Raw genomic sequence first — 27,231 nt, forward strand, 5'->3', positions numbered from 1 at the left:
TATTTTCACATCGAGGGGTGGGGCCCCTTAAAAAAACTTGTAAGCGCTTAAACATCTACACATTCACACACTGACGTCAGATGTTGCTATGTGAAGTGTCCATCATTAACTCATCCATTCATACACCACCGACGAAGCAGCAGGAGCAACTTGGAGTTTAGTCAGGAGCTGGGGATCGAACCCTCGACCTCCCAATTGAGAGATGGCCGACTCTACCCACTGAGCCGCCGCCCCGTTGAGTCTCCTGCCTCATGTGATCTTTGAGTGTTACATGCTGCAGAACAGGAACCTGCTTTAAGTCAGTCCGTTTAAACTTTTTATCTTTTCCTTTTTAACACATTTAAATGCTTTACTTGCATCCAGAAAACATTAACTTTTTTCAATAAATAATTAGCATGTCTGGACGCTTCTACATCTGTAATTCATTGCTTTTGGGAATTTAATTGGAGTAATATGTTTTACACAGTAGTTTTCTCTTCCTTTATCAGAGGTGGGGAAAGTGTCCTGAATGGTATAAACACAGTTCCATGTCTCGCCGCTAGAGGGCGCCAGATGAACACATAATGTGATTATTAACGTGCAGCGTTTTGCATTCTTTTTACTCCTAATTATCGATTAATTAGCACGAATGTCCTGATTTTATCCCGAGTGATAAATGTGTGACATCTTTAATAAAGACGTTTTTTTAAATAGGTCACGTGTGGGGGTTAAAGGGTGCTGCAGAATTAAACTACTTACGCAATAAGTGACAGTTTTATATATTTTTGTTTACAATCAATAAATGTGTCACACTATGAGACGATGTCATTGTGATGAAGTCATTCTGTTCAGTTTCGTAGTAAGAGAAAAGTGTCATCGTGATTAAAACGCGTCAGAACACAAATACTGTCACGTAAATCCACGCAGCGTCACGGAAACGGGAATAAAATCAAAGCAGTGGTAAAAGTTATGAACTTATCCCCGGTTGCTCTCCGGTGTTTTTACTCGAAACTCTTCTCCTCGCCCTCCCCGCTGACGTTACGCACGCAGAGCCGTGGCGTGCCTGCAAGCCAAATAACATGGAGTCCTCTGTCTGGCATCTTCCAGGGATCCATGCAAAAAACCTGAGCAGCGGTTAGGAGAGCAACTTTGTCCCCGGGAGCTGCGGGAGCCTCCGGAGGGCGTCGTGTCGGGGGCGTAAGAAGCTTCAGCTCCTTCCACAAACTATGACGAAGGGCGCTTAAAACAGCCTGCTGCCACTGCGACCCGCAAAACCAAAACCAGGCCGATCTCTGTGAGTATTTGCACTTCACAAAAAAAAAAGCTGCAGTTTCTGGGCGTTTTGGGTTCAAAATGCACTGAGCGTGGATGCATTGTTGTTGCAGTCACCTGACAGACAGACAGAGAGACAGACAACGGATCGATGTGAGCCTCAGACTCAGAGCCCGAGGGGACACCTACCTGGATGTTCCCGGGGAATTTTGCTGCTTTTTTCATCAGAGGGGCAGCAGGAGAGGACATGGGCCTGAATATAAAGGCCACTTATTTATGTAACCATGTGTGCGCTCTGTTTCATTCTTTAAGAGCAGAAATAGGTCAGACAGGCTGAAAACTACAGCTGGAAAAGATACCTAGGACAGCCAGAGCACGGCAGATTCTGCAGATTTGACACTTTTGTAATGCTGATATGCTTTTCTAATCTTCTCTAAAATATCTTGCATGCAGGTTTCACAGTTACTAATCCTTGAGTTAGCTCGGGGGGGGGGAGGATTTTTTTAAACTTTAAAAGGCGTTATAAAACTTTGTTTTTGTTTTGTTTTGTTGGTGTTTCTTGGTTGCAGAAGAAGAGGAGACAGCACAATGTAGGCCCGGCTGGTCATCAGTGGGACTCCATACTGATCTCTGGGGGGGGACCATGGAGCCAGGAGGGCGACCCCACACCCCAGGGACCAGCTATGGGCTCCCAGCCTCGGACTCAGCACAAGACCCTGACACCTTTCTCAGCTGCACTTTACAAGTAAGAAAACAAAAAGGAAGCACGTCATTCAGTTACATTAATTTTTTTTGTATAGGCTCAAAGAAGCACTAAAGTTATCGTGTGATAGAGCTGGTCTAGACAGAATAATTTGTAATATGGGACGATGGTGGAGGCTGGGCGTCGGGCGGTGGTTGAGGGACGACACAGTGCATGAATGAGAAACCGACCCGACCATGAAGGCATATTTAAAGTCTTCCTGACGTTAGAGCTTCATATAATACAGGCTTATAGCAGCTACAGGCCTAAAGTAGTGACAATAGAAAGATACAAAAATAAAAGCAGGGACACTTAGCAACGTGGACCATGCTGCAAATCGACCCCTCGATTCATGTCAACAAGTAAGCAGCGAGACAGTGCGGAGGCAAAATGTAGGAGAATTGTTGCTCACAGTTAGCCTATAGCAGCATAACGAGGGCCCGGTCTAAGCCTAAATCAGTTGTTTTAAATTAAACCAAAGTAGGAGAGTAAAGAGGCTATTCATTCTTAAAGAAGAAAGGTAGTCCCCCTCTACTACACCTCAGACCCTGAATGAAGATAGCACAGAGGAAAGGGGGTTTTCTTTGAAGGGCCCACCTCCCATACTACTTTGAGAGACTTTTCAAAACAAAAGCAAGCCCTCGCTTTGTCCTGATAAATACTCATTCCCGTCCACTTCTAATCTGTTTTCTCTTAGTCCTCACGCTCTCCAGACGTGAGCGATGGCCCAACGTCCGCCAAGCGTTCATGGGCCCCGTCTGGAGACGAGGGCCCCGAGCAGACCGAGAGCTTAGACCCAGGGAGGAGCGCACAGAGGAGATTCAGGTCCTCAGCCTTTCCCTCCTCCCTCAGCTGGGACTCTGACTCTGAGAAGGAAACACTTGATGGTAACACAATGCATTTTCAAACCTGTTGCACATTTCTAAAGAGACGCAGCGTAGTGTTGTCTCCTTTTTGTCTGCATGGAGTCAGAAGTCTCTCTCCTCTCTCTCTCTCTTTCTTTATGTAGTACCTGAGTATGCACTGTATTTTTCACTGTAACCTTTAAGCTGTGAAGTGATGTGTTGCTGTGGTTGTGTGTTTTGCGTGCTGCTCTGTGTCAGAGGAGGAGCTACAGCACTTTTCTAACCCTCATGGTCTAGCTGCTCACAGCCCTGGATCTCCTTCTTCTGGACTCAGGTGAGGAGGAGGAGGAGGAGGAGGAGGAGGAGGAGGAGGAGGAGGAGGAGGAAGGTGTTTGGGGCGGTCATTTGCAGGGTAGTTCAGGAAGGAGCCCAAAAAACAGACATTTTTTTGTGAAGTAATGTTGACTAATATTAAATATATCCAGGGCCGTAACCAGGAATTTAGAGAAACTGAGGTCTCCTTTTGACCCCCCACCCACCTTTGAAAATAACTTTAAAGTCTTTATATGTGATTTTTCACACTTAAATATAAATCAAGTATATCCTCTGAAAATAACTCTGTGAGTCATGACTGTCTACAATGGGTGTAACACCCGAGTCCCACTGTCTGTGATGTTTTCAGAGTTTTCAGAGTCTTATCTTCACTTTGTTTACATCGCCCAGACGGCCGGCTGACTCCTCCCCTCGTGTATAAAAGTTGTTTAATTGAGGGACTAGAGAAAAGAAGAATAACATACTGTACTCACTGCTTAACTGTGTTTCTAGATCACGCTCATTTCAGGTAAATTTACATGCAGTGTGAAGATACCAGCATAATAAAGATCACTAGCATTAGCATGCTAACACAACAATGCAGCGCAAGTTGTTTTGGTTTCATGCTGGTGCTCAAGGGCGACATCTGCTGGATCAAAAAATCACATAAAGCTTTTAAAGAAAGTAACAATTTAATGTTTCATAGTCAGAGAAATGTTATCTTTTCACTGATTCCGCTCTCGTGTCTGTATGCAACACATGAAGCATCAAACACCAGCTAATTAGCGTAGCATAGCATAAATTCTAGCCCTGTCAGCGTTACCACGTTAAATCGCAATGTGGTTAAGGTCTAAGATTTATGCCGTAATTATTATTTTTATTCCCATTAATGTCATGCCAGTTTGTCCCTCTTGGAGCACCGTAGTTAAACCATCAAAGAATCTTAAGACTGAAATTTTCCAGCAGCCAGAATGATGGAAATAAACGACACTGCTGCGTCTTTGAACGCATCATTTCACTTTCAAAAATCTCACAGACGGCTCAGCTAACAAGTCAAAAGTTTTAACCGTTCCCTTTAGCCGTTCGCTCAAACTTTTCCATCTGTAGCGAGCTCCTTTTTTCCACGGTTCAGTTAATGTCGTAACTTAGGATCTACTGTAACTTCCTTATTTTCAAAATAAAAGCGTGTTTTTTTTATCCAAACATGAAGTTTTTAATGTTTACAGAAAGTCAGTGTTTAATGTCTTCCTCTCTCATGGTGTCCAGACTTGATAGTGAAGAGGACCAAGAATCTGATAAATGGCCGCTCTTGCACAGCGAGGCCGACTCCCCCGCTCCCGTGGAGGGGCACAATAACACCAAGAACAACAACAACAACAACGACGAGAGCACAAAGACAGACGAGCCAAATACATCTCAGCGCTGCCAAACAGAATGTAAGAACCATACGGAGGAAACAGAACCTGCGAGTGCACTCGATATCTTCTGGTTTATTTTTAGGCTCCTTTTCATTGATCCTCTCATTCTGCTGTTTTTTCTCTCCTCAGTGTCAGACGGCAAAGTCTGGAATGTATCAGAGGGAGCCGAGCTGTTTGTGTCCAAAGTGAAACCAAAGGAAGGATGCCAAACAGACGAAGAGGAGGCAGACAATGGAGAGGACGAGAGAAGGCCCAAGGGAGCAGGAAGCAAGGAGCCTGAGAGGGATGTGTACAGCTTCCCCGGAGACTCAGACCCCGAGAGTCCCCCTCCTGCACCCTGGGCTCATTGCACATTCATCCAGCGGTGCAGGAAGAAGAGGGTGCTGCTCAGGCCTTTCTCCGGACTCGGCACCTTGAGACGCACTTCACCTGCGAGCGGCGGGCGGGCGAGAGCGAGCCCTCAGAAACTGAAGCCTGCTGATTCGGCTCAGCAGGACGGAGCCGGAGGGGTTTACGATTTTGAGGATTTTGAAACGGTGGAGAAACCGATTAAATTCAGAGACCGAGAAGAAGAAGAAGAAGAAGAAAGCGGGGGAGTGCAGAGTACAGAAATCTTCACCTGTGTTGAATGTAGCATTTACTTCAAAAAGCAGAAGCACCTGCAGGAGCACATGGTGGAGCACTGTCAGAGCGAGGAGGGCGGGGGGAGGGGCGAGGGTCAAAATGGCCGTTTCCAGTGCGTGGAGTGTGGATGGAGTCTGTTGAACCGCCTCGAGCTGGCAGACCACCACAGGCGGCACCAAGAGTCCCGTCTGAAGATCCTGGAGGAGATCGAGAAGCTGAATGAAAACGGGACCGCTGGAGAGATGCAGAACTTCATGAAGCGTTTGAGTTCAGACTCAGATGTGACGCAAGATGCAGGAGCGGCCTCGATTCCAGGCGAAATGTCAGACCCAAAAATAGTCACATCTCCACCTCTTTCCCCACTTTCTGCATCTGAAGCCGCTCTCCTCTCTGACACAACTCCTCCAAATTCAGCTCGAGCTCCGGCGCAGGCCCGTCGCCGCTTCGTCTGCGCCACGTGTGACTTCAGCACGAGAACCCCACAGGCGCTCGCTAACCACACCAAAACTCACAACAGAAAAAAAGCTGTTCCCAAGACCGCCCCCCTTTCCCCCGCTTCATCGTCATGCACTCTGTCCTGTGGTCTCTGTTCCTTTCAGGCCTTGACTCAAACTCTGATGAGGGAACACCACAAACTGGTTCATCAGGAACACATCAGGGCGCCGCAGGCGGGAGAAACCGGGCGACGCTCGAGGTCTAAAGTCGGCGCTCGGGTTTTAAAACACAGCTTGGACTCGGACCGTCTCTCAGAAGTCAGCGACTCTGAGGACTGCACGATCACAGACATCACTGCAGCGCCACCTGCGAGTCAGGTGGCCTTCAGATGTGTGAGGAACAGGAGGTTCAGCCGGAGGGGGGAGACCTGGACCAGTCTGGTCAAGTTTCATCCAAGAGGCTCTGATGAGGAGGATGATGATGATGAGTTTCCAGGGAGTGAAAGAGAAGAAGAAGAAGAGGAGGAGCAGCAGGACGGAGATCAGAGCAAAGAGATCGATGCAGAAGAAGAGAACTCACCTGTGGAGGAGAAACCGCACAACAGAGCACGATCCAACACAGGTGAGACTCACCAGGTGACCCTGACAGTATTTGTACACAGCAGCAAAGACGCTGAAAACGGGCAAGGCAAGTTTATTTCTGTCGCACATTTCAACAACATGGCAATTCAAAGTGCTTCACACAAGACATCAAAAGCATCATGACAGAGGAAAGAAAAGAAACATTAAAATAGAAAATTTAAAAATCATAAAAATTATTAAATCTGAAAATATGTTCAAATAAAAATAATTCAAATGAAATTAATAAAAAATAATTCAAATGACATTAATAAAAAATAATTCTAATGAAATTAATAAAAATAATTCAAATGAAATTAATAAAAAATAATTCTAATGAAATTAATAAAAAATAATTCTAATTAAATTAATAAAAAATAATTCAAATGAAATTAATTGAAATAAATAAAGTAAAAAGAGTAATATAAAAAGAGTTAAAAGTTACAGTGCAGAGTTCAAGTTTAAAATCTATGTGAAGTCTGTCAAATCTTTGGCCACAGAAATCTCTCAAATCATCGCTCCAATCAGGTGTCTTCATTTGAGAGAGAGAGAGAGAGAGAGAGAGAGAGAGAGAGAGAGAGAGAGGGAGAGAGAGAGGGAGAGAGAGAGGGAGAGAGAGAGAACCTGCGGGAAAGGAATTTTACATCTTTAGAGTTCCTTTAAATTTAAATGACTTCAAATATTTATTTCTTAATTTTTTTACTTTGTTCATGATTTTACGACGTCCTTGTTTTATGTTTTATTTTATGAGAGGGTGCTGCATCCTCTAAAATCAGGCACAATAAAAATGTTTGAACCGATTTATTTATCACTTTTTGTGGGATTTGTAGTCCATGTGATCGGGTGGCTGTGGCTCAGCTGGTAGTGTCGGTCGTTTCTCAACAGGAAGGTCGGGGGTTCGATCCCCAGCTCCTGAAACCACATGTCCCATGTGTCCTTGGGCAAGGCACTTAACCCCAGATCCTGATGTTGTAACTTCAAGATAAGGGGTCCTATTAAAGACTTTTCTTTGGTTTATGCAATACTCTTCTTTAGAGCTTCTTAAAGGAACAGAACCTCTCAGTCCAAGCTGAAGCTGCAAATTATTAAAGATAGATAGATAGATAGATAGATAGATAGATAGATAGATACTTTATTGATCCCGAGGGAAATTCAAAGCATCCAGTAGCAGGTTACAAAGACGTACATGACATGAAACATTTGTTACAAATTAACCTCAAAACAGAGCAGATAGTGCAAATTGATCAAGTAACAGGCAGTGCAAACATTAAAGGTGCGATTTAAATTTAAATAATTGTGAGGTTAGCATTAAAGTGTCTAACTAGAGGCTGACTCTTGGGACGGCTGTGCAGATGGGAAATGGAAAAAGGAAGATTTAGTCCAAGAGTCTCTCTGTGCAAGAGTCTGTTGTACAGACGTTTGGCCAGGGGGAAAAAGAGTTGTTGAGTCAGGTATGAGTGCTGCTTCAGTTCTCTGACTTCTCTGTCTCTTCAGATGAAAGTCCAGCAGAGCAGAGCGCTCCACTCTCGCTCCCTCCTGAGCGCAGTGTGAAGGACGAGGACGAGCTGGAAGTGAAGAAAGACGGAAAGGTTTTCTTTCTGAGGAGGAGAAACCGCGTTCCTCATGCCGCCGCTCCCGTAGAGATCGACAGCGACGACGACGAGTACGACATTGATGAGGACAACGTGCGGCGTTTCCTGTCAGAGGCCGTCTTGGATGAAGACAACGAGGAGACGGACGAGGACGCCGAGGCGATGAAGAGCGTGGAGAGGAAGTGCCCCTACTGCCCCGATCGATTTCACAACGGCATCGGGCTCGCCAATCACGTCAGGGGACACCTGAACAGGGTGGGCGTCAGCTACAACGTGCGTCACTTCATTTCCCCCGAGGAGGTCAACGCCATCGAGAAGAAGTTCTCCTATCAGAAGAAGAAGAAGAAAGGTCAGCCGCTTGTTGAATTCATTTCTTTAGAGCTGAGGGGATGAAGAGAAGATCACTTTTTTTATTGTTCTATGACCCTGACATGTGCTTCAGTTCAACCACCACTGTGAGTTCAGATTTCCCTTTAGCCCAGATGATGTCATCAGCTTTTAGAAGTCTTTAAAGGTTAAAGGTCACACATTATTTTAAAATATTTTAAAAACACTAACATGTGTCTCTAGTCCGTCTACAAACCCCCCAATGATGAGAAAAGTCCATCCTCTCCATCTTTTACCTGCTCCACTTTTCAGAAAATGTGTGCTCAAACAGGCGGTTTTGGAGATTTTATCTTCATGACATCACAAAGGGCAGTAGCCCCTCCCCCAGGTGGGTGACACTCCCACAGCTAGGTGTTTGTTCTGCCCTCTGAGTCTGCCTTCTCACCGTAAACAATAGGACATGGAGCGAGAAAGACCGAGTACACCCAAGTCCTTCCAGAGAGGGGGCGTGGTCAGACACAGCTCATTTACATATTTAAAGCTACAGACACAGAAACAGCCTGTTCTGGGCAGGGCTGAAATAGAGGGGTTTATAGACATGATCAAATACAGGATCAGAGTGGATTAAACACTCTGCCTCAGATTTATACAGATGTGTAATATCCCACTCCACTTGAACATAACATCGTGATGTCCCCGTCTTCTCCACAGTAGCTAACTTTGACCCGGACACGTTCAGCGTCATGCACTGCGAGTTCTGCAGCGCCGGCTTCGACACCCGGGCCGGCCTGTCCAGCCACGCCCGAGCCCACCTCCGCGACTTCGGCATCACCAACTGGGACGTCACCATCTCGCCAATCCACATCCTGCGGGAGCTGTTCTCCAGCAGGCCCGACCTCGTCCTCCCCACCGCCCCCCCGAAGGAGGAGTTTGAGGACGAGGACGAGGACGAGGTCGAGGATGAGGTCGAGGATGAGGTCGAGTATGAGGATGAGGACGAGGAGAAGGAGACGCAGGAGGAAGGGGAGGGAATCGTCGAGGTAAAACTGGAGGGGGAGACGAGTGAAAGGACGCTGAGTGCCGCTGACCCCGATGCTCTTTCTTCAACATCGCCTCAACGCTGCAAGGAGGAGGACGCCGATGGAGAACGTGAAGGTAAGTCTTAGTCATTGAAGTCTTCATGACCGTTTTGATGCTGCTCATTGGTTGTTTGGTTGTTTTGGAGGTTCCTGCATGTGATAGAGAACGCGTAATTATGTGCACTACTTTTCGATCCCACATGTTCTCATTCAGTATAACCTGCATTGTTTTGATTAGCAGCGGTGTCTATGTGTCCCTGGTCAACACATTTAAAGGGATACCTCACCCGTTGAAACATGAGTCTGTACTGACATTGGGTCATATATGTAGAAATGTGAAATACATTTTGAAGTTGGAGCCTTCTTGGCCGTGAAAAGGCAGAAAGTGTCTTTTTGGCTCATGTGGATGAAAGACACCAAATCCCAGAATGCACAGCACTGCAGGCCACTCCCACTAAGGTCCTCTTTTTCAGAATCAGAATCAGAAATATTTTATTAATAGCTTCCAAGCAATATGGCGGACGTTAAAGTTTTGATTCTGGGAGTGAGTTCCCGCCCACTGATCTGTGATTGGTCTGTAGCTTCAGTGGTCGAAAATATGAGGAACTAGCGTTGTAGTTTCACCACGCTAACCACAACAGCTTCCAGTGACGCAAAAATCGTAATTTTGCGTCACTGGAAGCTCCTTTTCAGACTCAGAAATACAAAGATTTCCCATCTCAGGGGAAAATGAGGGCGACCAGTGAAAAATACTACCAGGTTTCTAATGATACAAAGATTAATGCAAATGGGTGAAGTATCCCTTTAACCCCAAGTTGCTCCCTCTGCTTCATCAGTGGTGTGTGAATGTGTAACAATGGATGGAGGAACATCCAGGAGCAGCTGGGTAGAGAGATAGTTTGGGCTTTTTCTGCCTTTATTGGAGAGACAGGACGGTGGTTAGAGTCGGACGTTTGTGACAGAGAGAAGGGGGGATGACATGCGGGTCACAGGTTAGATTTGAACCCGGGTGACCCCTTCGAGGACTACAGGCACTGTACATGGGGAGAGCGTCCCAACCACCAGGCCAACAGCGACACCTGATGATGATTTTAACCTTGAATTTGTTTTCTTTGGAAGGGCATGTCACAACCTTGTTAGGGGCTGAATCCATCAATAACTACAGTCAAACTCCTGAACACACACTCACAGCTGCTCTGCACACATTGGTGACATTTTGCTCCACATAGCGTTGCCAATGTGTTTGTGCAATTCAGACATTTTGCAGAAGATTGCCTGATATTTTTTGTGAATTAAAAACAAGAAAAGACCCGATATCGGCCGCCTCAGACTTCTGTCCTGACTGCACCTCTTGGGGGGTCCCCGATCCCCACTTGGAGAACCAGTGATGTGCGGTATCTTCAAAGAAATAAAAAAGCTTTAAAATATTCACATCTTTGAATCATGTTGGAAACTAAAAGCCGCCTTTAGGAGAGACACATTGCCAAAGTTATTGTGAAATTGAGACCGTGTGCAGGAGTAAACAAAATCAAGAAGTTACTCAATATGAGGTGCCAAAAGGTTTTGGTGCTGTGGTGTGGAAACAGAAGCTTATAGAAGTGTTAAAATCTGGTGCCATGATGAAACCTCTCACACAGAGTATTAACCACCTGGATGGATGTAAGAAGACGATGAAAATGCATGAAGAAGTTTGAAATGTGAGCTGAGAGAAGCTGGCACTGTGGTGTAAGGGCATTTATCAGATTGCTTTTTGTGCTGTGTGTGTTTGAATCAGGATGGTGTGTGTTTTAGTAAAGCAGCCCTAACAGAGAGGGGGAGAGAGTGTGTGTGTGTGTGTGTGTGTGTATGTAAGTGAGAGAGAAAGAGACAGAGTCCCTCATGCCCATGGTAGATGTGGCACTCGGTGCATTTATCCCAAACCTCCGCCTCCACTCGATTGGTCACGCCTTAGCTTAGCGGTGCATATGGGGGCAAAATGGCTGCTTCCACCTCCCCGTAGACCCAAACAATAGCGGAGAAAAAAAAACTGTCTGGCCTCAGCTGCCGGGGGGGGAGTCCGGATCAGGTCCGGATCAGGTCCGGATGCACTGCGGTTGCGGACCGGTGAGTACCGCGCGCTGTAATTCCTGAGCACCCGCGTGCCCTCAGATCACACGTCTCGCGCTGCATCTTCTTCTTCCTCATTGTAGCCATTAAAAAAAAAACAAAAAAAAACCCTCTTAAATATGTGAGAGGAGAATGAATGCAGGTAGAACCATGTCACGCGTGTCAAAAGCTCGTAAAGCAGGTCACTGGATGTGTTTCCGTGTGGCGCGCACGGATCGATAGTAGTGATTAATGATAGTTTGTGTTTTCATTATGAATGCCTGCCAGGTTTTTCATTGTGCATGCCGGGGGATGACGTCCAGTGTTTCCAGTGCTGCAGGATCTCTACAAAATTTACCTACAGTTGCCCAATCCTCGCCATTTTACTTTTGCTTTGATTTTTGATAGAGGACACGCTGTGCTTTCAAGTGCTCGCCTTTTCGGCTTGTTTCCACTCTAAACTAAACAGCTGGATCCTCCCTGGACACACACAGCTAACTTTGTAGACATGTGAAAGCAGTGGTAGTCGGTGATCTTATTACAACTTACAACCAAGTAATCGAAGTATCACTTTTTACTCGGGAAGTGAGGGGTCGGTCCGGGTTCCTCCTCCTCCTCCTCCTCCTCCTGGATGAGGATAAAAGTCAACTTGCTGCTTTCTTTTTTCCCCCTTTAGGATATAAAGTGGTGCTTCTGTTTTTATGATAATCATGATAATAGATGGTGTTATAATAAAGGCTGCGCGTCGAGGTGTCACATCTTTTACAGTCAAGAGATGAACTGACAGGCGCAGAGCCGCCCACCAGACAGAAAGCATTGTCTGTCTCCTGCACGTCTCTTTGATTTAACCATTTGTCGCAGAAAATGGCACTTTTGTCCCAGGAATGCCTGACTGCGGGAACAGAGACTGCCATGTTTGTTTCATACAGTATGCAATTATCACTTGTGTGTGTGTGTGTGTGTGTGTGTGTGTGTGTGTGAGACAGGGAGTCATTGCCTGCATTATTTTTTCCATCTGCATTTCCTCACAGAAGAGGTTATAATAATAATGTGCTGTTATTACTCGGCTCTCAGCCTGCAGCTTTTATTTCATCTGATTTGGGAGGCGATGAAGAATCAGGGTGTCAACATCTTTGAGACTTTTTGAAGCCACATTTTAAAAACACAACCTCTGTTATTTATTTTAATGGTATCAAATCAACACACAGAGGGAGAGCACTGTCTGAATAACACAAATCTTACAATACAGACAACATGTTTGAGCAATTTAGACATTTTGCAGAAGCAATTTAGACATTTTGCAGAAGCAATTTAGACATTTTGCAGGAGTTTACCTGCAATTTTTGTGAATTAAAAACACAAAGCGACCCGATGTTGTCCGCCTCAGAATTCTGTTTTTGTTGCTGCTGCATCGATTTTGATTACATTTTTACAAGTATTGTTGTTTTGGTTGTTGAAAAATGTTGATACTCTTTGACACGTGTTTTAAAAAGATATATTTTCCATTATTTGTCTGATCCATTAATTCCTAAAGTATCAAAGCTTAAATAAAAACAACATTTATCTGATGAGAAAACGAGTCAGAGACGAATGAATCCAGCAGTAATTGCAGTTAAACTCCTGAACACACACTCACAGCTGCTTTGCACACATTGGTGACATTTTTCTACACATAGCGTTGCCAATGTGTTTTTGCAATTCAGACATTTTGCAGAAGTTTGCCTGATATTTTTTGTGAATTAAAAACAAGAAAAGACCCGATATCGGCCGCCTCAGACTTCTGTTTTTGTTGCTGCTGTAGCGGCATTGTTAGGTTTTTATTCATATTGTCCCAAAAAGATAGAATTTCTAATGTTTTATTTTGACTAGAATTGTTTAAGGTTGTTCCAAAACTCCATTATTTATCCATACCACGCATTTTAAAACAATTCAATCTCCTATTTTATTTTTAAAATATTCAATATTAGAATATATATTGAATAGAATAGATATTTGAATTTCCTTCGGGATCAATAAAGTATCTATCTTTCTATTATCCAAAAGTACCAAAGCTATGAAAACATCTACATCATGAGAGAGGAGCACAGGAGAGGAAGGAATCCGACTGCATGCAAACTCCTGCAAAATATGTTGGCAACGTTCAGGTACCCAATTCAATCAATGAAACTTTATTTATAAAGCAACTTTCAGACAAATGAAATTGCAGTTCAAAGTGCTTTACGAGAGTGCAGAAAAGTTATTGTCAAAGTAGTTTATAAAATCATTGAGAGACTAATGCACACCAATAAGAATAAAAATAAAAATATATATAAGTGCAGAAATCTGTGCCGTTGACTCAGTGTGCAGGAGAGTGTGCAGCTTGCAACTTTTGGAAACGAGAATTAAACAACATTGGGTGTCTGAATCTTCTCTGAATCTTCTTCATTTCTTGGTTGCTGTGAAGTTTTTGATTTTGGTTACTGTGCTGCACTGAATCATTGCCCATGTTGAGACGGCGTGCAGGAGTTTTCCTGAAATGATGATGCAGCTTCTGGTGTCCTGGGACTTCTTTTTGTTGTTGCTGTTGTCTAAAAACTGTTTGATTTTTACTTCGATCATATCTTTTTAAACTCCTGGGATCATGACAGCCCGACTTCAGAGTACATTCAGATCGATTTAAAGGCTGACGTTTTAGAAGCCTAGGAACTCAGATTTATCAGACTTCTTCCAGGTGATTCATAACCACGCTCACTAAAAGGTTTAATAACAATCTAATTAAAACACTTCTGTCTGTGATTTTCTTCAAGATGAGGAGGAGGGAACAGCAGATGAAGAGGATGAGGAGCAGGACGGTCTGAGCCCGGGGAAAACAGCGCCGTGCAGCGCGGACTCAGACAGCCCGTCTCCTGGGGACGATGCAAACACCAAGGGTGAGAGGAAAGATGTGCGAGTGCTGACCCCCCCGAGTGTTGACAAGGGATCGCATTTGTCACAGCACAAGTCTTTCTCGTAGCTGTCAGTGGGGGAAATAGTTAAAAAGAAGTGACCCGAGGGCGGTGATGAGGCGTGATGACAGACATCGGGGAGGGGGGGTCTCTGGGGAAAGGTAGACGGATGTGTTTAGGAGTTAATGAGCGCTCGTCTAACTGCTGGGTGAAGACAGGAGGGTAAGTGAGGGGAAACGTCCTCTGGGACATCTGTGACCACCTGCTGTCGAAAAAACTTTGGTGCTTCAGTTAGAAAGAAAACAACGGAAGAATACATGAAGGAGGAAATCTGTGTTGTGGTGTAAGAGTTGCTTCATCCGACTCCTTGGTCTCGTTCTCAAAGAACTTTAGGAAAAGCAGGTAAAGACCTTACTCACTGCTGTGTTACAAAGACCCAACGTCATGAGCTCAAAGCAACATTTAGCAAAGTTACAGCGGGTAAAAAAACCAACTTCCTGTCAGAGGCAGAAATCTGGAGCAGAGGCAGACTCATGAAGAACAGCTGTCTGCTGAAACTGATGATACAAAATGCAGCAGCACGACTGGTCTTCAACGTTCCTGAAAGAGCACATGTCACTCCTCTGTTCATCTCCTCACACTGGCTCCCAGTTACTGCTCACATCAAATTTAAAACTCTGCTGCTCGCTGACAAAACAGACAAAAATGTCTCCTCCTTACTTTAACTCTCTGATCCAGGTCTACACTCCCCCCCCCCCCCACTACGCTCTGCCAATGAAAGGCGTCTGATCCAACCTTCACAACAGGGTCCTAAGTCTCTGACTAGACTCTTCTCCTCTGTCGCCCCCCGGTGGTGGAATGAACTTCCAAACTCCCTCTGCACCTTTAAGAAAAAGCTAAAGACCCAGCTCTTTCATGAATACCTACTAACTTAATGATGATGGTCTCCATATTATTGATGATGATGATGGTAATGACGATGGTTTTTGTTTGATAACGACGACTTATAAGATGGTTTCTATACTGATTAGAGATCTCAAGAACTGCCCTCAATGTTGTGCTTTGCCTCTGGTCACTTCCTGTCAGCACCTGTGTGTCCAATCAGACTCAAAGCTGATCGTTTGCTCTTACTCACATTGTTCCCTTTTTTCTAGATCCTTGCTTGTGTTGTTCTTACTCTCTGATGTACGTCGCTTTGGATAAAAGAGTCTGATAAGTGAATTGTAGAATTGTAGAAACTGAGCCGGGTTTGAAAAATGGGATTGAGGGAGATGCAGGAAGAAGGATAGGGATAGACGCGGGGGGGACGGGGAGAGAGAGAGAGAGAGAGAGAGAGAGAGAGACCTGGTGAATTTCTCAAGAGTGATGTAATGGATGTTCCTAGTTTTTAACAGCACAAGTCTTCAACCAAAAGGTCGATCTCTGTAGGGATCCTTTGTGTAATGCTGTCAGGGAGAAGTACAAGAACTTAAAGTGGACGCACTTTAACAGATTGGTGATTACATCACAGCAATATGACTCCAAATGTGTATCTTTCAGTTATTAGGACTCCTACATGTACACATGGTGGGTTAGGGTTTGATTCAATGTTCTCCTGTCTTCTGTAGTCCACAACTTGAAGTGTGAGGTGTGCGGAGCTCGGTTCGAGACCAAGCGGGGACTGTCCATCCACGCCCGCTACCACCTGCGCCGGCTGGGCATCGGTGTTGCAGAGCACAGCGGAGCCGCCCTCACCCTCCTCCACCAGATCGCCAAAGAGCGAAACATCAGCCCGCTCCTCGTGGCGGCGTCCCGATCAACCGCCAAGAACTCCTCCCCGAGCGTTCCTCACAAAGATGAGCCGCTAGACGACATGGACGTGGACGAGAAACTCCTCCCCCTCTCCTTCCTGGCCAAAGCGGCGAAATCGGTGCCCCCTTCTTCCTCGTCCACGCCTACGCCTCCTCCGGGCGCCTCTCCGGCCCCGCCCCACTCTGGATCCCCTCCTTCGGTGGTGAGGAAAGCCCCCATTTCCTCTCTGCTGCCCGTGTCTTCCCCTTTACGCTCGCCGGAGCACAAGGCCGGGGGAATGAAAAGTTTGACCTCAAGCCTCTCGTCCTCCATCACAACAACAAAGCCCCTGTGGGCCCCCCAGGAGGATGACGCTCCGCTCAACCTCAGTAAGTTTCTTTAACTGCATTTACTCTTTGGGCTGTAAAGATCAAGAGTCAGTTTTTAAGTCTTTAAATGTGATTTTTCACACTTAAATAGAAATCAAGTCTATCCTCTGAAAATAACTCTGTGAGTCATGACTGTCTACAATGGGTGTAACACCCGAGTCCCACTGTCTGTGATGTTTTCAGAGTTTTCAGAGTCCTATCTTCAGTTTGTTTACATCGCCCGGACGGCCGGCTGACTCCTCCCCTCGTGGATAAAAGTTGTTTAATTGAGGGACTAGAGAAAAGAAGAATAACATACTGTACTCACTGCTTAACTGTGTTTCTAGATCACGCTCATTTCAGGTAAATTTACATGCAGTGTGAAGATACCAGCATAATAAAGATCGCTAGCATTAGCATGCTAACACAACAATGCAGCGTGAGTTGTTTTGGTTTCATGCTGGTGCTCAAGGGCGACATCTGCTGGATCAAAACATCACATATGAAGCTTTTAAAGAGAATGTGTGCTCAAACAGGTTGTTTGGAGACTTTCCCTTTGTGACATCACAAAGGGAAAGTCTCCCGCTGTTCCTGTGAGTCTCACTTTATGATTTTTCCTCATGCAGCTCTGGAGGTCGATCCAACAAAGGACATCGTGTGTCAGCTGTGCGGCGCCTGGTTCGAGACCCGCAAAGGTCTATCCAGCCACGCCCGAGCCCACCTGCGGCACTTCGGGGTGGAGTACTCGGAATCCAAGGGCTCCCCCATCGACCTCCTGCACCAGCTCATGGACAGCGACGACTTCAAGCACAAAGCCGGGACGCTGCAGCTCGACGACCACGCCGAGCCGCACGCCCTCGCCTCTGGCCCGAAGCACTCCTCCCTGCTGAACCTCTCCTCCTCCTCCTCCTCTTCATCCCTCCTGTATAAGGTGACCACGGCGAGGGGCGGGTCCACATCCAAAGCTACCTCTTCCTCTGCCTCGTCCTTACACGGCCCGCCTGCCAAGCGTCTCAAATCTTCCTCCATGAGGGTCTTCCGCCTGAGCAGCGGGGAGCTCATGGCCCTGCCACACAGTGAGTTCAGATCAACATGAAATAAGAATCATCGGCTGTAATTAGATTTGACCCTCCAGACCCCCGGCAGTTTGTCTGTTTGCTCTGTATTTATGTCTTCTGGTTTGTCGTTCAACATGCGAGGCTGTGAGGTCTGGAGCTCTACAGACAACTTTTTTCTAGCATGTGATGTACTCATTCTTCTTCACATATTATTTTCTTTAGATTCTTTAACCCTCAGGCATCAGTTTCATTTACGACCCTCTTACGTCACTAAGGACAAAAATGTCCACTTACAAAAAAAAACTGCTATAAAAATAGAACAGATTGATATTTTTTTCTATTTTTTTTAGGAATTTAACCCTTTAAATGCCAGTTTGATTACATGATTCTGGCATTTAAAGGGTTAAATTCCTAAAAATGATTGAATGTTTGGTAGTTTTGAGCAGGGCTGAAGTTGTTTAAGAGATTTATGCAGAACAAAAGTAGAAAAAATATCAATCTGTTCTAATTTTGTAAGTGGACATTTTTGTCCTTAATGACTTAAGAGGGTAGTAAACATGTTTCACAGTGTTCTATTGATCTATTAAAAAAATTAAAATGTGCATTCCAAAATTTGTCAAGAGAGAGTCTTTCTTACAAAAAATGGTGCCATATGCAGGAACAGACAAAATGATGACCAGATGAAGAGGAAACATTTGACCAAATGGACAAAAATGTCCATAGTGATGCATGAGGGTTAAAACAAGTTTAACAGAGGGAGAAATTAACGCATGATAATTCATCGGTCACCGAGGCTAATCGAGATAACGCTAAAAACTGTTGCTGTGGGGTCGGGGGAGCTGATAAAACACATTTACTTTTTACATTTTTCAACACTGACTGTATTTGACTTCCTGGTCTCTTAGGTGAACCTCCAAAGGAAATTGGCTGCGAGTTCTGCGGTGAATACTTCGAGAACCGCAAAGGCCTCTCCAGCCATGCCCGCTCCCACCTCCGTCAGATGGGCATCACCGAGTGGTCGGTGAACGGCTCGCCCATCGACACCCTGAGGGACATCATCACCAGACGGGGCCTGCCTTGCGCTCTTCCTCTAAAACCACATCTAAAGACTCCTCCACCATCCTCCCCCGGGGGGCCTCCTCCTCGCTCCCCTCTGTCAGCCTCCTCCTCCTCCTCCCCCTCCTCGGCCTCCCTCCTCGGTCGTCTCCCCTTCGCCTTTGCCCGCCCCTCCAGTCCTCCTCCCTCTGTTTCTAAATCCAGCTCGGCGTCCCCGGCCTCGTCCGGCGGGCTGATCCTGAAGCTGAAGCCGGAGCCGGTGCAGCTGGAGGTGACGGCGCCCGAAGCTGTGGGGAGATCTGCAGGTCTCCTCTCCGGTGAAGCTCTGGGCTGGAGCGGCTCTGACAGCGTGTTCCCCCTCAACCTGGGTAAGCCCAGCGCTACTTCTTTCAACCATTGGGTAATACGCAGAGGTGGGGGGGGGGGGGGCTTCACTACATCAGCTAATAGCATCATTTGCTCCGTCCCAAAGTCTAATTCTCAAAGCATACAGCACTAATGATGTCCAGAGAGTCCTGCTCCGGGCAGTTTGCTCCTGTTTTGCATCTGAAAGTGCAGAGAAGTTGTCTGGCCCTTTAATCTGCACTGAGCTGCACTCTCATGCAGACAGAGATCAATGTTGTCCCCCTGAAGATGATGAGCAGGGAGGGGACTCTCTAAGAAACAGGTTTCCCTGTTTCCAGTGAGAAGAACGATTCAGCTCGACTGAATATCCATGAAAAGATTTCTGCGTTCAGGTACAGATAATCATTTCCTCTTCGATGTAGCTTCTCTCTCCTTGGCTGGACTTCGATCAAAAGGCAGCAGATGAAAATGGAAGTCTTGGCTGGCGGAGTTCTTTATTGCTCAGTACGGGGGGGGGGGGGGGGGGGAGGGGGACCCACCTGCAGCTTTGAGAAGTCAGCTGCTGCCTCCAGAGGGGGCGTCATAAAGAGAGAGAGAAAGAGCCAGTTAATGAAGAAGAGTACAAACATAACCACCTGTGAAGCAGCCAATAGCTCACTCTAGTTAATGAAACAGACGTGATAGAACATGTCAATTAGAGTGCTTATTGTTTCCATCTGTTTGCACTCTACAGCTAAGCTAAGCTAAGCTTCATGTTTAATGCACAGAAATGATTGGTGGTTTGGAAAAGACAGCGAACATATGTAAACATGTTCTGGAAGAAAACTTTCAGATTGATGATCTGAAAGTGTTTTGGGGGTGCATACTGCAGGTCATAGAAAAAGAAGTATTGAGTGGAAAGTTACTGGATGTGTGCACGTTTGCATTAAACCAGTTGTTCTTGTTGTCGAGAGAGAGAGAGAGAGAGAGAGAGAGAGAGAGAAATATAATCATATTTTCTTGTCGCTGACTTTCTCTCTTTCTCTCTTTCTCTTTCTCTCTTTCTCTTTGTCTCTTTCTCTCTCTCTTTGTCTCTTTCTCTCTCTCTTTCTCTTTCTCTTTCTCTCTCTTTCTCTCTTTCTTTCTCTCTTTCTCTTTGTCTCTTTCTCTCTCTTTCTCTCTTTCTCTTTCTCTCTCTTTCTCTCTTTCTCTTTGTCTCTTTCTCTCTCTCTTTCTCTCTTTCTCTCTCTCTCTCTCTCTTTCTCTCCGTCTCAGCCATGTCCAACGACGTGGAGCCCACGCGGGACATCCGCTGCGAGTTCTGCGGAGAATACTTTGAGAACCGTAAAGGCCTCTCCAGCCACGCCCGCTCCCACCTCCGTCAGATGGGCATCACCGAGTGGTCGGTGAACGGCTCGCCCATCGACACCCTGAGGGAGGTCATGCACAAGCGAGGGGCCGGCCCCTCCCCCCTCTCAGACCACCGGGTGAAGAAGGAGGCGAGCCATGGGGCGAGCAGTCCTCTGTGGGAGAGCGCGGCGAGCTACGGCGGCTCGGAGGGACTCGGCGTCTCCGCCTACCACGCCTCCAAGTACAGGAAGTCCCCCCTCAGTTTGTTGCAGTCCGGGTCCAGACTCCACAAGCAGGGCTTCATGTCTGTGGGCACGTCTGGAGGGAAGTTCTTCTCCAGGATGTCTGCTCTGGGGAAAAGAGCGTTGTCTGAGGAGAGCCAATCAGCAGAGAGCGGCCTCTCTCCGTCACATCAGCTGAAGACCTTCTCACCCGTTCCACACGACTTCTCCTACAAGAGGAAACCCTCCCCAGATAAACACGGACACCAGGGTGAGTCCTGCAGGCTGGTTTTTTCTGATTGTGACGCAGCTTTTGAAAAAAGTTGAGATGTTTTGAGACTGAATTTGAGGGAAGTGGATTTGCAAAAATAACTACAACTATTTTCAGCACAGCAAAAAAATGTAAAACTACAAAAATCTCAGGAAGTAAAGAAGTCTGAAGATGTAGATGTTGACACATGGGGCTGGGAGGGGGCGGGGCTAAGATGATTGGTTGAATTGGTAAAAAAGTTGCTGTGATTGGAAAAAAAAATAGTAGTTATAGCATCTGTATTATCTGTTTAGTTCATCTTCATTACATTTGTGTGTTTTTCAGATCCCAGCTGCGAGCTGTGCGGCTTCTTCTTTGAGAACCGTAAGGCGCTGGCCAGCCACGCTCGAGCCCACCTGAGGCAGTTCGGTGTGACCGAGTGGTGCGTGAACGGCTCCCCCATCGAGACGCTCAGCGCCTGGATGCGCAGCCGGCCGCAGAAGGTGTTGGAGATGCACCGGAGCTACATGCAGGGCAGCCGCTCCACCCTGAAGAAGGTGAGGAGAGAGAGAGAGAGGTGGGGGGGAGAGAGAGAGAAGAGAGAGAGGGAGAAGAGAGAGGGGAGCGAGCGAGAGAGAGGAGAGAGAGGAGAGAGAGAGGAGAAAGATAGAGAAGAGGGCGAGTGGGCAGGTAATCCGCCTGAGGTCAGAGCAGGTGTTGTTATTACGCAGCGTTATCTTTGCTCTCTGACACTCAGACACAGTGTGGAGTTTCCTCGGAGTAAAAGAGTAAAAAAAGGAGTTCAGACAGTACGATACAGGATACACTCACACTCACACACACACACACACACACACACACACACTGCTGCTGCTTCTCTGACACACTCACTCTCCTCCCGGTGTCTCTTAACGGGCGTCTCGCTCGCAGATCTAACACGCCTCAGCTGGCGGCTCGACAGACATTTTGTGTCTTGGAAAGCTTCAGACGTGTTGTCTAACAGCTTTGAGCATTACTGTTAGACTCTGTTCTCTTTACACCCAGCGAAAAAAAAAATCACTGAGGGGACAGATGCCAGAACAGCTCAGCTATTGACTTGATAGTTGCCATAGTAACCGGGGTGCCTGGCAGCTTATGTTTCATACAAAGATAAATCATGGCGAGCTGTTGATAGAGGAAAATGTACGCTTTTTTCCCCTTTCTTTTCTTTTCTCTCCCCGCTGAATTTACTTTCTGGTGCATTTGCGTCACTGTCACACCTTTTCCCTGCAGAGATGTGACACACATACAGAACAAGATTCTAACGTCCTTGTGATCATATTGTAAAGGGTTTTTTGTTTCTGTAATACCTCAGTAATGAACGACACACTGAGCTGCGTTTATTGTTCTGTGAGGTTTTATACCACAGCAGGAATCAGCGACTGAGAGACTGAAGTTTAACACAGAGAAAATGAACACAGTTCAGACCGCTGTTTCATCCTGCAGTGTTAACACACCTCAGACGTTTTGCCATCAATGTGAATGTTGCAGAGGCGTAATTGGGGCGACGAAGTGATCCTCGTGTGTGTGTGTGTGTGTGTGTGTGTGTGTGTGTGTGTGTGTGTGTGTGTGTGTGTGTGTGTGTGTGTGTGTGTGTGTGTGTGTGTGTGTGTGTGTGTGTGTGTGTGTGTGTGTGTGTGTGTGTGTGTGTGTGTGTGTGTGTGTGTGTGTGTGTGTGTGTGTGTGTGTGTGTGTGTGTGTGTGTGTGTGTGTGTGGCTCCTGATTATCTTAATTATTGTTTTTTTAAGTCACTTCTGGACAAATAGGCTGAACATATTCTCAGCTCAAATGACTTCGCGTTGCTTTGCAATGGTAAACCGAATATTTAGTTTTTTTTTCCATCAATATTACGACAAGCTTCTGCACGCCGTCTAAATAGCTCAAATAAGTTGATGTGTTTTCTTTTGCAATTTATAGTGTGTTGGAGTTTTCCTGCAATTTTTGAATTTGAGAAATTACCCAATACTGGATTCTTCAGACTTCTACTTTTGTTGCCTTGGTATCAAAACATTGATGTTTTTTTATTTTTACTAGTGTTAGAGTGAAAATGGAATATGCAAACACGTTAGAAACATACGTTTATTATGTTCTTTCTTTATGCAGACATAACTTCAGTATGTTCTTCAATGATTACTATAATGTTGGTTACAAGTGTTTACAGTAATGGTACTATCCTGTTATCAGGTAGGCCACCTAGTGGGCGCTGTTCAGGCAGGAGTGAGCTGTGTAGTGAGAGAAGAGAAAGTTAGGAGAAAGACCCAGAACGTGTTTGGACTGATTGATTCCTTCACATACACCCATGTCGCTTACACTAGCTCCATATCCAAGTGTGAAAGAAGAGAAGCTCACCTCGATGCTTCTGCAGATTCTGATCATTTCCTCCTCTCCTCGTCTTCACAGAAGGCCTCCTCCTCTTCCTCCTCCTCCTCCTCCTCCTCCTCCCTCTGGCCCTCCTCTCTGGCTGTGGGCCTGGTGCGCCCGCTGAGCCGTGAGGTCGGCCACGGCTCTTCCAAGACCGCCGAGGATGAAGCCGGCAGCATCAGCCTGCAGGGCGCTCTCATCCGGTCCGACCGTGGCAGCCCCAGTCCCTCGCGGCTCGCCAGCGGCCTCCCGCTGCAGGCGCAGGTGGCGCGCAGCGAGCTCAACGTCCGGCTGCCCAGGGGTACGTGAGAACATATGTCCCTTCTGCTCATGCACTCAGTCAGGTAAAGGTGGAATATAAAACAGAATATAAACATCAAGAAGAAAGGGAGAACAGCTTATTTCACTCTCAGCAAATAAACAAAAAAAAAAAAAAGTACCCCGTCTGACTCCTCCCCCCTCCTCTGTTTTTAAGGTTTTGAGCGTCGACCTCTGAAGCACCCGTCTCTCCCCGACGGAGCAGAGAGGGACAGTGGCCCCCCGAAGCCCCCCCGCACAGGCACCGTCCCCTCCCTGGTGCCCAAACCCCCCTCCTACCCGCTGGTCAAACTGGTGGGGAAGTTCTACACCCTGAAGTGCCGGTGAGTGGAACATATTCAGGGCAGCAACAGTAGACCAGCCGTGATATATTTTTAATAGTTGTTAAATCCACCCCCCCCCCCCCCACCCCCTGCTGGATTTACTCCACTTTTAGTTGCTTCTGCTCTATATAGAGAACAGTGAATCATTTGGGATTTCCTGGCAGCAACGAGCGAGGGCTTCAATTCAGAAATAACTGCCGCACAAAAAAATTTGATCAGATCCTGCAGCTGAATTTAGCAGCATGCGTTTATATTACAAAAAAGTAATTTGTGATTTGAATTACTCCAGTGTTCAAGATTTTGTTCCCATGACCCTTAAAGGAGCACTATGTAGATTTTGTAGGGAAATTTAAAAGTTGGAGAAGTGAAACAAATCTATGCTATATTTTCTGAACTAAATACACAGACTTTATTCAGAGGAAAAAATGGATCCCTGGACACTGTTTGGAGCTTAAAAAGCTACAGTTACAGTTTCACTGTTGCAGGCCCCACAACACAACTTCTTTCGTATAATTGTATCTTCAAATAGTGTTTCAGGGGCCACATGTTCCTCTGAGGACAGTTTGTGTATAGAGTTATGAACATTTACCACAGAATCTGTACATTTCTTCAACGTTCACATTTCTCTACCAAAACTCCAGAGTGCACCTTTAAAAAAAAAAAGGTCTGCAGAGGAAATGAGCGTCTCTTAGTCTCACTGCTCTGAAATAAAAACATCTGTCAAAAGATAAAAATGTAGAATTTGCAAAAAGTCAAAATGTGTGTGTCTCAGGTTCTGTGAGGTGGAGTTTCACGGCCCGCTGTCGGTGCAGGAGGACTGGATCCGACACCTCCAGCAGCACATCCTCAAGATGAACTACAACAAGCCCGCTGCTCCGAAAGAAGCCTCCGCTGGACCCCCCGCCCCGGCCGGAGACCCCGTCCCGGTCCCGGGCCAGGCCTCCACCTCTACCTCCAGCATCACCTCCACCCCGACCCGCACCTCAGCCCACAACAGCAGCTCCCCCCCCACGCCCCCCTCTGAGCCCGCCCCGCCTTTCACTGCCACAAAGATTGTAAAGGTCTCTGAGGAGCAGCCCACCCCTTCTCCGGCTCCACTCCCCCTCCCCGCCCAGACGGTGTGAGCTCCTCTGACTCCCTGAGTGCCCACCCCCCCCCCCCCCCCCACCTTTTTCTTTTCGTCCATCTGTTTCTTCCCCTCGGCCTTCAGAGCGTTGTCGAGGAGGAGCGTCTGCCCTCTGAGCACCTTTTTGAAGCAGCTTTCTAGACTGTTACTAAGTCCCGTTTCCATGGGAACGAAGCTCTCCTGGCTTACCTGTGCACCACAGGGACGGACGACTGTCAGAAGAGTCCCAAGGTTAAGAGACGGAACAGAACCAATGATTTGTTTGTTGTTTTTTTTCTGCCTTGTTTAGATTGAATGTCCAGGCGATGATGGAAACATTTCACTGGCTGATTTAAGCGTTAATGTAGCCCTCCATCTAACCTCGCCCTCCTCCTACTTTTTACTACATTCATGCCCCCCTCTCTCGCCTTTTATCCCCCCCTTTATAAACTCAGACCTCTGAGACTCTGACCAGTCCAATCAGCATACTGGTAGTTCTGGTTTCAGCCTCTCACACTGCAAAAACTCAAATCTTAACAAGTGTAATTTCTCATCAAAAATCTCTCATTACAAAAAGCCACATTCCCCTGATGAGCCCAGAGAAACATCTCATTCCAAGATATAAAAACAGAACCGGATCCATGTGCGGACTCTGACGGTGCATTCATGTGTTGTTCAACACATCGGAAAAACGAGTTTCCAAGTTGTAAAATACTCATGAACGCCTGCTCAAGTCGGAACAACAACTCGGGAAAGAATTAAGGTATCGACTCCCCGACTTGACGTCAGAATCGTCATCACCTGGGGGGGGGGGGGCAAAATACATTTTGTTAATGTCAACATACTACTTATTATTAATTCACATATTGCATATCAACTTTTTACTTAAATCTGACTTTTAACATTTACATTTCACAGATATTTTTCATTGTAGCAACAACACTGTTTTTTGTGCTGTTGTTACAAAATTCAGACTTTCCAAACTGAAATCACATGAACACACTGAAGTCAGAAAAACGACTTCTTAACTCAGACACTCTGATCACCCGAGCAGCACCTGAATGCAGCATGAGACGGGCAGTCGACTGAGGCTCTGACTGAACTGAGTCGTCGAGCACTCGGCTTCATGCGGTCGACCTCTACTGAAGTGTCTAAACAGACTTCTCATATCAGGACACTCGAGTAAAGTTTGCTTACCCCGATGTCAGATTTTGTAAATATCTTAATTTTTGTTTTTTTTATTCTTTGAAGTCAGATGTTTACCTGGGCTCGTCAGGTGAATGTGGTTGTGGAGTTTTTGCAGTGCATGAAGGTCCATTTCTAACCATGCTCGTCTCGTAGTTGAGACTTTAAAAACAGGCACTTTTAATGATGACATCATCAACGAGCACTTACTGAAGCCTCCTTTTGAAACGGGCCAAATATCTGAAGAAGCCTAACCTGATCAGTGAAAGAGCAAGCACACCCAAAAAGGGAACACACACCCCCCCCCCCCAGTTAACTTTATAACGTAATAGTGATCCCCAAATATACATTTAGATTGAATGTAGCTTAAAGCACCTAATGATACCTTTGAACCTTATATTTGCACATCATCATAAACAAACACACAAACAAACAAAAACCCAAATAACACTACAAACAAAACTCAACGCCCATCGACTCGAATCTGACGACGATTTACTTCTATAAACTTTTGCCGACTTCTCCATAATTTCCATTGTAGCCAGCGATTAGCGACTTCCTGCCGTGGAGTGTCACCCACCTGGGGGAGGGGCTACTGCCCTTTGTGATGTCATGAAGGGAAAATCTCCAAACTGGCCTGTTTGAGCACACATTTTCTGAAAAGTGGAGCAGGTAGAAGACGGAGAGGATGGACTTTTCTCATCATTGGGGGGTTTGTAGACAGACTAGAGACACATGTTAGAGTTAGAGGAACATGTTTAGCAGAATATGTGACCTTTAAGTTTCATGATGAGATTTGTAGAAAGATAAAAGTCGAGCATTGTCCTCAAGAGGAGAAGAAAACGACTTTTAAAATGTTTGTTTAATGGAGGTCGTATCTGTCGTTTCTGATGCATTTCATGAAGTCGGGAAATCCAAACACTGTTGGCTTTTGTTAAGTGTGAAGTGTTATAACCCGCACTTAAAGAAATCGTCGTCAGACTAGCGTCGATGGGAGCTGGGATGTCGTTAAAGGTGGATTGCGTTCCACTTGCTTCTGCGCTCCATACGGACTCTTCATCCTGCATACACCAAAGCCTGCTGCAGTGTAATTGGTCAATACATTAAAACTACAATTCTGCTACAAATACTCAAACCCAACCCTCGCCTACAGATGGCGTCTCGTCTCTGCAGACTCGTGTTTGCAGCACACGGCGCCCCCCCCCCCCCCCCCCACCTGCCCCCCCGTTGTGTTTTTAATCTGCTTTCTTC

General features: G+C 46.2%; 1 protein-coding gene and 1 long non-coding RNA gene across 5 annotated transcripts; one reads left to right on the forward strand and one right to left on the reverse strand.

The window, feature by feature from the left end:
* On the forward strand, positions 1-26,546 carry LOC110004128 (protein Wiz-like). 4 transcript variants are annotated; one of them, XM_065965159.1, is made up of 17 exons: positions 1-1,273; positions 1,821-1,996; positions 2,691-2,880; positions 3,097-3,172; positions 4,417-4,586; positions 4,698-6,248; positions 7,739-8,185; positions 8,875-9,318; positions 14,114-14,236; positions 15,859-16,410; positions 17,016-17,465; positions 18,353-18,871; positions 20,103-20,669; positions 20,994-21,205; positions 23,089-23,350; positions 23,525-23,690; positions 24,463-26,546. In XM_065965159.1, the coding sequence occupies exons 2-17, from the start codon at positions 1,895-1,897 to the stop codon at positions 24,812-24,814; spliced, it is 6,183 nt and encodes a 2,060-aa protein (XP_065821231.1). In that variant the 5' UTR covers positions 1-1,273; positions 1,821-1,894; the 3' UTR covers positions 24,815-26,546. The 4 variants fall into 4 exon arrangements, with proteins under 4 accessions (XP_065821231.1, XP_065821232.1, XP_065821233.1 ...); XM_065965160.1 differs by having other exon boundaries at positions 8,878-9,318; XM_065965161.1 differs by having other exon boundaries at positions 3,136-3,172.
* On the reverse strand, positions 6,305-12,071 carry LOC136183126 (uncharacterized). The gene is made up of 2 exons (XR_010668944.1): positions 11,163-12,071; positions 6,305-8,162 (listed from the first exon to the last, which is right to left on the reverse strand). It is a non-coding gene; the product is annotated as an uncharacterized lncRNA (long non-coding RNA).
* Positions 26,547-27,231: the final 685 nt, after the last annotated feature.

The sequence above is a fragment of the Labrus bergylta genome, chromosome 16 (genome assembly GCF_963930695.1).
Source record: "Labrus bergylta chromosome 16, fLabBer1.1, whole genome shotgun sequence".
Classification (NCBI taxonomy): Eukaryota; Metazoa; Chordata; class Actinopteri; order Labriformes; family Labridae; genus Labrus; species Labrus bergylta.

Bases quoted from the DNA above. Each gene is read 5' to 3' on its own strand.
- LOC110004128 (XM_065965159.1), top strand. From the start codon at position 1,895: ATGGAGCCAGGAGGGCGACCCCACACCCCAGGGACCAGCTATGGGCTC. The intron at 2,881-3,096 runs GTAACACAATGC...GCTCTGTGTCAG, and splicing joins TGAGAAGGAAACACTTGATG to AGGAGGAGCTACAGCACTTT. The intron at 9,319-14,113 runs GTAAGTCTTAGT...ATTTTCTTCAAG, and splicing joins CGCCGATGGAGAACGTGAAG to ATGAGGAGGAGGGAACAGCA.